Genomic DNA, 12,462 nt, shown 5'->3' with positions numbered 1-12,462 from the left:
AGAGTGGTAGATTCTCCGTCCCTGGAGGTTTTTAAGATGAGACTGGATATAGCACTTAGTGCCATGGTCTAGTAACCATGGTGGTGTTGGATCAAGGGTTGGACTTGATGATCGTAGAGGTCTTTTCCGACCCAGCTGATTCTATGATTCTGTGATCTCCCTTCTCATAGCTTTGAACAAACTTTGGGGAAAGATGCCAAATCTGATGCAAAATAAAAGCTAAGGTTGCTTTAAAGAAGTGCCTTGCTTTGATCTAAATACATATTTCCTTTACAATCTGTTTCTATTTGCATCAGTTTGAGCCTTTATTTTAGGATCAGCTGGAATATCTTTCCTTTTTTTTTCCCACTGTAATTCTGACAGCAATATAAACTGTAAATAGCCACAGCATATGCTCAACGGAGACACATTTCTGTTTGGTCTTACTACCCCCCCCCCACTGACAGCCAAGTTTTTGGTAGAACCTGGTGGAGGGTGGTGACTCACTCAGCCTGTAACAGTTTAACTGGGATCACAGCAGTATTCTTACTATGCAGAGCAGTGTCTTTTGGAGGCTTCACAGGGTAAGCCGTCGATATGTAATAACATTGCATTGTGAATTATGGAGTTGCTGGAATCAATGGGATTTTGCATATTAATTGCAAACACACCCAAAAAGACAAAGGAATTTATTGGCTTAATTAGTGTTTCAGCTCTAATGGCATTCAGGCTTCATTCTCACACAAATTGATAAATAGCAGCAGCGTTACTCCTCAAGGATACTCTGCCTTTTGAGAGGGGATGCTAGTTTATGATCCAAGCTCTCTCAGCTGCAATGATGCACTCAGCAGGAGCCTGGAGGAGTTGAGCTTCAAAGGTATTTGCCACCTCTTTTTCCTAAGCAGATTGCTAGATGCTGGCAAAAGGGGCTGCCCTACCCTCTCCACAGATGGTAATGGTGTTTTCTCTGAAAGGCATTTACAGAGTGATGCTTACTGGGCAGGACAAAAAAATGGACCTGGACCATTTCCACCTCTAGGGTACAAAAACTGAGATTCATTATCATACATCCTCAAACAGTACCTAACCAGTTACCACAATGGCAACCCAAGGGAAGTTACCTGTAATGTACTTAAGGATTGATTCTGACTCCAAGGATACTGAGAAAAACTAAGTTTGAGAAGAATTAGATAGGTGTACCTGGAAGCAGACTTTGGCCCTTGGGCTCCCAGCTCCCAAGAAGCACAGCTCCATGAAAAATAAGGTGCTAGAATGGGAAGCAAATGTCAAGAATTCAGCTGTATACCAAAACAAAACAGATATCCACCTGGATCTGCTCTCCATCACCTCGTGCATTCACATGCTGCAGCACAGCATGACTGATGCAAAGTTTCAGGAACAGCATTACAATAATGAGGGAAGAGCAAGACACTACCTGAAAAGCAGCTTCCTCCCCATGGACTTAAAACATTTTCTGCATTATCATACCCCTGAAATTGCACCTTAAAGCTAATAACCGACAAAGATTCATTGTTCATAAAGCCTGTGCTCACATCTTCAAACAAGTTATTCTCCTGGGCATTCCTCCTCCCCATTCTCAGCAGCAGACCTCTCCTCCTTGGGATGGGGATCACATCACAACACTTAAGTGATAAGCAATTTGTTGACAGAGAGAAATGTCACCAAAAAAACATTTCAGCTGCATTCAAGACCAGGGCTGGGTACCGTTTTTTGTTTGTTTTTCTAGACATGATTTGGCAGCTGCTAGCAAAACGAAGAGGCAGAATCATGTGAATGTGCCCTCGCTGGGAGAAGCACAGCCAAAGGCTGCAGGCAAGCCATGCTCTCTGTGTCACCGTGCTCAGAGAGCACTGGAGGAAATAATCCTGCATTAATAGGGCAGCAGATCACAGAGATCAAACAGGCCTTTTCTGTTTCTACCCTGGTTCATGCCAAAAAAAACCAAATGGGAGCAAATGTGCAAAAAGAGGGATATGCCATCAGCCCCCTGTGAAGAAAATGTACTCCCATTTAATAGAATACAGAGCTGTGCCACGCAGCTTAATGGTTAATCCAGGCTATTTTATAATAGGAAGGACCAAAAGAAGATGGGCATCTGTGGCTTCCTCTGCAAGAAAACAGGGTCATCACTCACAGCTCCCTCTGAATTATGCTCTGCAAAACCTTAAGAGAGTCTGCTGAGCACCCTTTGGCAGGGGCCAGAACACAACAGTGGCTTGCCACCTTTCGGGTTGTGACCTGAAACACCAGCTCTTGAGAGCCTCGGCCTGAAATGCAGCAGGAAAGAAAGGGAATTCCAGTGTATGTTCAAGCCTGGGACACCAAATGATACCCCGGGCTTAACTTCTCACCTACCCAGGAGGCAATGCCCTTGTACCCCAGGCTGTTCCAAGAAATGAGCCTCTTTGTAACTTACCATTGAGACAAGTAACAAACTAGTCCTAAACGGAGAGGAATCAGGAGCTCAGCCCCTTCAATTTTTAATGCCTGTGCCTTAATCCCCCCACAGCCTTCAAAAACAAAGCTCATTCAGGGCAAGTGGGCCTAACGAAGAGCGAAGCATCTCCTCCACTGCTGCTGTGGCACCTGCTGTGTGAGCAAGGGATTTACTTCTGAACTGGCATGGGCTTGGTCTAGAGAAATGGGCTCCCATTTGTATATCACCTTCAGTTTATAAACAAGCTGAACCTCTTTCTGCCATTTAAAGGTGAAACCAGCTGAGAGCAGGCTCTCACCCCTAAGTGCCTGGGTGTCCACATGGTAAGAGTTTACCTCTCTTGTCTGTAATTAATCTTCCAAGTCTCTGCATGATGTAGACATTTACAGTAAAAAAGACCAAACACCTTGCAGTTTCAAAGTCAGTGAAGATTCAGTTAGTCTTTATTTTATTCTGACAGGCTCCTTTATCTCAGACACAATACTAAGACACAGGATTTTACCAGGATTTTTTCCCAGAGTTCATTCCAATCACAATAAGGAAAAAAATGGCATGTTACAAAAAAAGGTATTTAACACAAACAGATTTGAAATAGATTTATATGCCGTTTCACCTCTGTGTGTCACAGATCCCTTAATATAATTAGTCTGTGGCATAAACAGAAAAAGGACACATGAGCATCCACCAAAACCCATTGTCCCTACTTTGTGAGTGCACAAATTAAACCCATCCAGGCACCATAAGCCACTGGAGAAGCCAAGTAAAAAGATAAACAAGCATTAAATCACCAAGAAAAATGTCCGGAGTGAGTTTCAAAAGCAGCAAGATGAAGACCAAAGCATGGTTCAATGCACACATGTTAAGCCATGAGGCACAGAAAGCAGCACTTTGCTTTTCTAACAGGAAAAGGGAAAGAGGAGAACCCAGACACGGGGCTGTTCTGTCCTGCTGTGGGCCTGTGAGCCCCACTGACCCAGGCACTACTTTACAAGGAAATGAGCAACAAGGAGAAAATCTGCAAACGGACATTCTGAAAAACACAGAGGCATCAGACTTCATGTGGGACACCAGACTCCAGGTGCTCTTGCAGCACAGGTTTGTCAGAAAACTCTCTACACTGGCTGGTGACACCTCAGCCCCAGCAGCTCACCTACTTCACTTAAGCCAAGGAAGGATTTCCTCACCCATCTCCCTAGAGACTTGCCAGGAGTTTCCCAAGCCAATGAAGGCCAAAACAGAAGAAAACAAGTGCCCAGTCACAAATACTGGCTTGGGCTTTCGGGAGAGCAGAGTAACCTGAACACCTTCCTCCAGGGAACAACCACAGACCAGGGGTGGTTGGCACTCCTCTCAGGGGTCTCAGCAGCATCCCAATTGCCCCTTCCACCGTGTTTTGTGCGCTTCAATGTCTCCCCACTCCCCTCTACTCCAGGGTTCCCTTCCCTAGCCAGTGCTGACCAGATACAGAATAAAGTTTCACTAAAATCGGGGATCTGCTGCTACAGTATCTAAGTTACTCTGACAGCACGAACACCTGTCTTTTTTTTTTAAATCTTAACTTCTGTATTATAATTTTAACCTGAACACACAGCTGGGTACAAAACAGAAGCACCTTTTGTCTAAGACTCCAACATTCCTCTCCTTTCAGGGGGCATTCCCTATTCACATCACACTTGATCACCTAACAGTTCTTAAAAGCATTTGCTTAACTCACCAAGTAAAATAACACCTCCAAGGGATCAGACCTCCAGAGCAGACACTGGCTATTGGTCATTTGAGCTCCCAGTATCATTTGGGAAAGCTGGTCCCAGAAAAAGCTGAAGTCAGCCTCTAAGTACACCTTAATTCTCCTCTTCTGATTCAAACCAGGGGACCAGGGTATCCCCTCTACAAACAGCCCCTTCTCTTTGTGCCATGTAGAACCCACGGACCATTGCCAAGGGGAGGACAACTCAGTTGAAGCCCAGAGGGTTACAAGCCTGCTACAGGCTGCTTGCTGGGCTGTACATGACCCTTCTCTCACCCATAGACACGAGTAGCACAGGGACCACCATCCCCATCTGCAGCGCTGCCTCTGCTTTTCTGGGTAAATGCACCACTAAGCACTGAAGTTTTTCATCTCCCAATTGCTTTTCCCTGTGTTACTTCAGAAAAAAAACACAACCCACACACTGAGCTACTACCAAGATGAGTGGGACAGAGGAGCCTGTTCAAGCACCACCACTGCAGATTCTGGGTGAGAGCCATCAACCCCCCACAGAGGCAATCTCGGAAGACCCTGCAATGAGGAGAGGAAACAAAAAAGCCTATGAGCAGCCGAGGGAGACATTCATTCTATCGATCGTGTAAACTGTCAGTGGAGGGGCAATGAGCGGGTTTTTTTTTTGTTTCTATCCTGGGGAATAATCCAGCCTGATAATTAGTACATAAGAGGTAAGTGGAAAATGAGACATCTAGCGAGGGTGGTTCAAGCCTCCTCATGACATTGATAATGTGCAGATACATAGATCACTGTCGGGGCAAACCACCACTGTGAGCCTGTGTCTTCCCATTGCCTCATCAATCCATCATCTGCTTAGCTACTGACACCTTGGCAGGCACACACCACCAGCCCTGCATTTGAATTGAGAGGAGCAGGCTCCACCAGGGAATACAGATTTAAAAATCTAAGATTCAAATTTGTTTAAGTATTGTGAACAGCAATTCCCTTGCAAGGCATCTTCATTGCCCTTTTGCCAAGGGGGAACAGTTGGGTCTTTGTTAGAAGTACAAATTGCTTCTTAATGCAAAGGATAAAGCACAGCCCAGGCACCTCCTTAGAATTCCTCCTGGCTCCTGCTAATGCTGCTGCATGTCAATTTTAATTTTTTGAAATTTAAACCAAGGGCTTTGTGTCTAAGCTCCATTTCATTGAAGGAGGGGGGAGGAATAGTCAAAAAGGATTACGGATCCAGTGGGAATTGAGGATCCATAGCAATTATACTTCATTTGGGTCTCAGACACTGGTTTTAATCATATTCTAAATAGTACAAATCGACAACACATCAGAGATTGATAAGTGTCTAACACATGTACCTGGTTATGAACTCTGCTTCCCTCGACTGGGATTTTTTTGTTTGAGGACATTTTTGAGAGTTTGAGGACAGGATGAAGGAATTGCTTTCTCTCTTTGACCCTCCTCTTCTAGCCAATGAGTAGAAAATACCCACCAAGGACCAGGTAGGAGACAGAAGTAATTGTAATAACTCAGTCATCACAGGGCTGCCCCAAAGTGGGGCTGGACCAAGTCCAACCAACTGGGTTCCCCTTCCTCCTGCAACATCAGGGCAGGGGCAAAGCTCCAGCCTTGGCAGAGCTGTTTTCAGTCCAGCTCCTGTCTCTCTTACTTGTGAAACTGCACTAAAGCTGCAAAGGGCAGAAAAATGAGAGGGAGGTAAGATCTTCAGAAGGAAAAAACGAAATGACAAGACAGTAAAATGAAACTAAGTGCTTGTGTAAACCAATTTAATTGTTTTAGCTTCACCAATTTACCCAAACTAAGGAGGTTACCTATTGGGGTGATGATGAAAGATGCACCTCCTACACTAAAGGCTCAGAACCACATGCAGTAGTTACACATCTGTGCATTCTTAAAAAGACACAGAGTGGCTGGAATTTACTGAGGACATCAAAAGAAAACCTTTCTAGATGGTCTGAATTCGTCAGTCTTGAGCAAGCTTTCTCTCCTAGCCCATCTCAGGCACTGTGCAGACCCACCTACAGTTAGGTGTGGTTTCCAACCCATACACACACTGCAAGTGCGAGGGTTTAGACAGACTCTCTCCCCTGCTGCCTCCTTGCATTTGTCAAGCATGTTATAGAAACATGGCTTTCCATAATCACTGATTAAACTGCTTTTCCTGTACTTTGTTAACCTGTAGATCAGGTTCAAACCCAGTAAATCTGTTCAGGAGATCTGCTCCACAGCCCCACTTTCACCTCTTGATGACAGCGTGTCTCCTTTTTACAAAACTGCGCAAAGGTGAAGCTTTTTTTCCTCTCCCTCTGCTTCTTCCCAGCCCCCCTGAGCCATAATCAAGACTTAGGCAAGGTGCCCCATCCTTTAAAAAAAACCTTTAAATTTTGCTGCAAACCTAAGGGACCAAAGTGACCCCCTCCTCTACCCACCCTCCTGTGGCAGCACCATGGTGCTTCTTTGCAGCACTGGAAGAGACAGAAAGCAAAAAGGCATTGTCTAAAAACATAATTTAATGTGATATTTTGGTGACTGTGGTCAGCGACCAAATCCTTTTGCAGACAGAAACAGGTTTGACGTTAATGACACCATCATTCACATGAGCATTGCATAGCACAGAAAGAAAAGTTTACAATTGACCCCATACAAAGCAGCAGAGGAAAGAACAGTTATGGCCCAGTCCCACTTCGCAATAGTTGATCTGAAAATTCATCATCGTAATTAATACTTTTTTGATGAAAAAATGTGACTGGTTCAAATTCTGTATGTGGCACAGTCTGAACTCTGGGCTCTTTTAAACCCTCCAGGAACCACTTGAGAGTTTCAAGCTGCCGAGTTCCTCGTGTGACACACAAAACACGCAGGCTGACAAAGGGAGAGGGCAGTCAGAAGAAATGCAGGAGAGTAAAGAAGGGGATTGCTTTGTTTCACTTCTATTTCATTTCCACAGGAGTAAAAATAAAGACATACAAACTGATAATGACGCTAAAGTGACCTGTGGAGACAGTGGATACCAGCAGAACAGCAGCATGATGGGATACGGAAATGCCAAACAGCCCCACAAGCATCAGTGGCAGGGCCACTTGTGTCATGTTGCTTGTTGTGTGTTAATCGGGGTATAAAAGAAAGCCAGAGAAAGTGCTGTACTTATTGTTGTTGCCTCCGTGTGCTTTGCCTCCATCCAGCTTGACGTACACTTCGTCGCCGGAGTCCAGGTGCAGCACCACGCTGTTGCTGGCATAGTCATAGTTCTGGTCCGCATCCTGGGCGATGGCACTGGCCCGCACCTGCCAACACAGCCGCTGGGCACGTCAGCCCCCCTAGCCCTTCTTCCCCAGCGTCTCCATTAGCTCCCTGAGCCACTCTTCCACAGCCCCTCCACCAGCCTCCCCAGCCTCTCTTTTCCTCCCTCTTCATCAGTTCCCTGAGTTCCCCTTTTCCGGCCCCTCCGTCAGTTCCCCAGGAGCTCCCCTTCTCCAGCCTCCCCACTGCCACCACGTCCTCCCTCCCTCCCCTCTCCTCGCTTCTCCTTCTCCTCATCTCGGCAGTAAAGTTTGCAAGCCGGGAGTTCGGAATTTGTCGCGGCTCTAGAGCCTCTCCCGCGGAGCAGCCCCGCCCCGACGGCGCGGAAGATGCTCCAGCCGCTCCTTTTCCCGGGAGCGGCGGCGGCCGGTGCCTCGGGAGGGCGACAGGGCGGGGGCAGGAAAGGGACGAAAGGTGGCCCCGGGGCGGGGAGGACGCGCGGGGGAGCGGCGGAACCCACCTGGCCGTTCTTGCAGAGGTCAGCCCACATGCTGGTGCCGTCGCCGCCGCGCATGAGGATGTGGTAGGTGAAGAAGTAGATGCCGCGCACCTGGCAGGTGAACTTGCCGCTGGCCGGGTCGTAGTGGTTGCCCAGGTTGGTCACCACGTCGTCGAACTTGAGGACCTCATAGCCCTCGTGGGGGCTCTTCAGCCCCACGTAGAAGGCGATGCGCGGCCCGCTGAAGGCGGCGCTCAGCCCTCCCGCCGCCTCTCCGCCCGCCGCCGCCCCGCCGCCGCTCCCGCCGCCGCCCGTGCCCGCCAGCGCCAGCCCGGGCAGCCCCGGCTTGCCCGCGTCCCCCCGCTCCCCTGGCGGGCCCCGCGGCCCCGGCGGCCCCGGCTCCCCGGGCGGCCCGCGGGGGCCCGGCTTGCCCGGCCGGCCCGGCTCCCCTTTGGGTCCCTGGACGAAGGGCGGCGGGGGGTTGGCGCCCAGGTCCTGCAGGGCCTCCACGGCGGCGGTGCTGCCGGGGCCGGGCGGCCGCCCGCCGCTGTACGGGTCGCAAATCATGCGGCAGGTGCCCATCATCTCGTAGTGGGCGCCGGTGTCGGCGGGCGCCTGCAGCAGCAGCAGGGGTACGGCGACCAGCAGCGCGACGGCCATGGCCAGGGCGAGCCCGGCGGCGGCCAGCAGCCGCCTCCTCCGCTGCCAGAGCCGGGCGGCGGCGGCGAGCAGGTCCTCCTTGCCGTGCGAGGCAATGGTGGCGCGGGGGGCCGGTCGCTCCCTGCGGGGGGACGGCAAGAAGAGGCGGTGAGACCCCGCCGCCGGCGCCTCCCCGCCCGGCCCCCGCCTCAGCCCGCCCGCCGGCCGGCCGGGAGCCCCGCCATGCCGAGAGCCGCCCCGCTCCGCTCCGAAGAGACGCGGCGCCCCGTCCGCCCGGCGGGGCTGGGCGGGCGCGGAGGGCGGCGAGCTGGAGCCCAGCTCTGCCCCTCGGCCCCGCGGGGGGGACGGGCCCCGCCCGCCCCCGTCGCCGCCCCGACGTGGGGGGCGCGGAGCCGGGAGAAGCGGGGCGGGGCGGGCGGACCCACCTGCGGGGGGCCGGGGCGGAGCCGCCGGGGGGGCTCCGGGGCGCCGCCGTCCTTGCGGTCCGCGATGATGCGCCCGTCTGCCGCCGCCCGACCGCCCGCAGCGCCGAGCGCCGGTGGCGGCGCGGCCCCTCGGGCTGGGCGGGCGGAGGGGAGGGGAGGGGAGGAGAGAGGCGGCGGGGCGTCCCGCACGTCCCCGGGCACTCCGGCCCCCCTCTGGCACTGCTGAGAGGCGGGGGGACCGCGCCCGCCCCACCGTCACCGGCGGAGTCACTGCGGGTACCGCCCAAACTGCGCCCCGCTGAAAGCGGGACGGTCGGGAATGCATCGCGTTGCCCCGTTCACCTGCCGCCTGAAACCGCTTCCTCCCGGCATCCCTGCATCCCTTCATCCCTCTCTGTCCGCAACTGCCCGGACGGCGGCCGGAGCCCCTGTCCCGCCGGGATGAGCTCCCTGCCGCCGCCGACCCGCACCACTCTCTGCGGGAGGGGGTCGGGGAAACCCCTGCGCAGGCAACAGGTCACCCTGGAGTGTTCCCCGTGGCTTCCTCGGGCTCCCCCCGTCCAGCATCGGCGGCCCAAAACCAGGAGCGGGACAACATCGCGTGTGGATCTTGCTCCTCAACACATCCAAGTGTAACCAAATGCGTTACACCCGTCCCGGTCTCCCGAGGGCAGGCAAGGCTTGCCAAGTGGAAGGGGAGCCCTAGAAAGAAATACCTTTAGCAGAGGTATGTTGGATTACAGCACAGTGTTCTGTAGGTTTCCCTACAGAACACTGCGTAATGACGGGTCCAAAGCAAGAGTTTTTTCCCCAGAGGAAAGTATGGTTAATTGCCTTTGCTTTTCCGAGTAAACGGTGGTAGCACAGCGGGAGCCCTGGAATCGTTAACTGCCTGCGGGGATCTCCACTGGAGAGAAAGTTGGGATCTTACCCACGCGGCTCCGAACGGCAGGTTAAGCACCCGTCCTGGAAGGAAAGCAAAAAGCATAACTGTGATTACACGGACTGCCTCAGGGCAACATTCCGGTGTCCCCCGCTCCCTTGCTGTGTAAGAAGGGTCAATTCCCAGCGGGTTCGCCAGAGCTGAAGGCAGTCTGTTTGGTCTTAAAACAGGCAGAGCTGCAGGTCGAAGGGAGCGAGCCACCCAGTCTGATCCAGCGTCTGCTGGAACTGATGGCCTGGAGGCATCGTGTGCAAATGGGAACATACAGGCTTCTTCCAAGAACTGTAGAAATGCTCTAAAAGGACTTGGGACTCTTGTTAGCTTTCCTTGAAATTTAAAGGGGGGACGTCAAGATTTTCCTGTGTGGAGTGCACACACTTCAGGACCAGATCTCAGCTCAGTTACATCCCTGCATGCGTCCAGCATTTTTCCTGGAGTTATTCGGGCTTCGCTCTGCTGCTGCTGAGATCAGGATTCAGCCCTGCCCCTCAAGTCTCTCTGATTATTTTCCCCCACATCTATGTATTTAAAGCTGGAAGGGAAATTAATCTTGTAAATTAAAACCTTTCCCTGAGAATTGTATAGATAGTCATATTAAAGTAACCATGTCTATTACTTAGCACAATGGAGCTAAATGTTTTAAGAGACAAGATTGTGACGAAGATGTAAGTCCTTTTCCTCTCCTCTGAATTATGAGTTGCATCCCACAGAGTTTTTTTAAGCCCCTACACTTGTCTAAAGCCTTGTAAAATGATTTCTAATAGTTGTTTCTGTTCCAGCCTTAGTATAATTTTCCATATATTAACTGTGCTAAATACAAATAAATTCCCAAATAAATTACACTGCTTTGCTGATCATCCCTACTTAAGCTTCTGTTAATTTCCCTTTTGTTCTGGTATTTGTCACTACCTCGGCTCTACCCGTGTACGTGAATCCTTGCTATTCCCTTAGAGCTCTGCAAACCCCCCTGAAGTGACTGTTTAATCCGCTGTTTTCCAAAGGCAGCAGCCACACTGTAGCTTTTCTAACCCTTTTCTCAGTAATTAAGTTCTTGTATCATTTGGTCTCTGTTGCAACTTCCCTATTTGCAGCAACTCACCTGTATAATGAGGTGACAGGGTGACCGGTATTGGGAACTGTATTCCAGATAGAGGCTCCCCAGCCCGTTCTGCAAAGCCAAAATCATTTTATGTGAGGGGGTCTGTTATTCCCACGGATCAGCAAGGACAGACGAAGAAGAAATATATTCTAGCTTTCTGCAGGACAAAATTGGCACGGTTCTTAACAAGGAGGGTTAAGCGCTTGAACAAGTAGGCAGGGAAGATTACAGAGATATCAGCAGTTAAATTAGGTGTCAAATTCTGGCAATTTTGTTTGGGAATAATTTAATCACTCCTCTGTGATGTGGTGAGATGGACTGATCACCGAGTTAATCCTTCTTCAGATTGCTTTAAGGTAAACACACTGTGACTTTAATGTATAATTCCAGTAGGATCTATATTGCTGGAGACCTGGAGTTAGTGCCTGACTGATGTAATGCGTCTTGTGCCCCAAGGTGTAGTAGCACTGAGATCGTTGAGGCAGCTGGTACGACTTTCTGATACTACAATAGTAATTAGGAATATAGTTGCAAAAAGGTACGTGGCAACATTCAGTTTACAATTTTTATACAGGCTGCTACTATGCCTTTAGGAGCTTGGTTTCCATATGCAGTGGCATACACCACAGCAGTACAAGGAGCAGGGAATTACCAAATCAGCTAGTCAGGCAGTGTCGGAAGTACTGCCTGCCTTGCAAGTAGGTACCTTTCATAGTTTGAGATGACGAGTACCAAAGCCCCTCTTAGAGTTAGGTGCTTCACAGCAGGCTGCTCAGGCCTGGCAAGACTCAAGTGCCTTGGACATGCCCAGAGAGGGATAAGGGCACCCACAGAACATCCCTGGTGAAACACAAAAGGTGTCTGGACCTCAACATTAGATGATGGCTGAGCAGGAGCTTTGGTGATTGCTGCTGTTGGCCAAAGCAATAGTTAAGCACCGAAAAGCTTATGTGGATCTAACTTGAAACTCAATTTTCAGATGTGGTGAACCTCACCCCTCAGGGAAGTACTTGACAGGTCAGACACAGTTACCAAATTTAGACAGCCAAGAACCCAGACACTTTGGACTGCAGCTCCAAAATTCAAGGGACATATTAATTTCCATTCCTTGATTTCTGATTCAAGGGAGAGTTACCCACCTTGGGCTGCTAGTAACCTTCAAAAGATGTCGTAGTTCATCAGATCCATTTCCCACAGACATTCTGGAGTGTCTGTTGGATCGGGCCTCTCATGACTATTGCATACACTTAGTACACACAAGGCAGTTGTATATCTGTATATCCCATACATACCTGGCACGTTGGAGGCTTGTTCCAGTGTTTTACTGCTTACCAGATTTGGAGCAGGTTTCTTAAATTATCTTTCCAGCCTTCCACGAGAGTTGTCTCAGCCTTCTAGGTGCAGCATGTTGTGAGTTGGAT

The 12,462-nt window shown here is 50.3% G+C and overlaps 1 protein-coding gene across 1 annotated transcript; it reads right to left on the bottom strand.

The window, feature by feature from the left end:
- Window positions 1-2,858: 2,858 nt before the first annotated feature.
- On the bottom strand, window positions 2,859-8,740 carry C1QL2 (complement C1q like 2). The gene is made up of 2 exons (XM_032693917.1): window positions 7,936-8,740; window positions 2,859-7,459 (listed from the first exon to the last, which is right to left on the bottom strand). Exons 1-2 carry the CDS (start codon window positions 8,572-8,574, stop codon window positions 7,280-7,282), a joined length of 819 nt encoding a protein of 272 aa, XP_032549808.1. The 5' UTR covers window positions 8,575-8,740; the 3' UTR covers window positions 2,859-7,279.
- Between the last annotated feature and the right edge of the window lie 3,722 nt (window positions 8,741-12,462).

The sequence above is a fragment of the Chiroxiphia lanceolata genome, chromosome 7 (assembly GCF_009829145.1).
Source record: "Chiroxiphia lanceolata isolate bChiLan1 chromosome 7, bChiLan1.pri, whole genome shotgun sequence".
Classification (NCBI taxonomy): Eukaryota; Metazoa; Chordata; class Aves; order Passeriformes; family Pipridae; genus Chiroxiphia; species Chiroxiphia lanceolata.
Note: the sequence above shows the minus strand (reverse complement) of the source record. Positions and strands in the feature narration are given on the sequence as shown.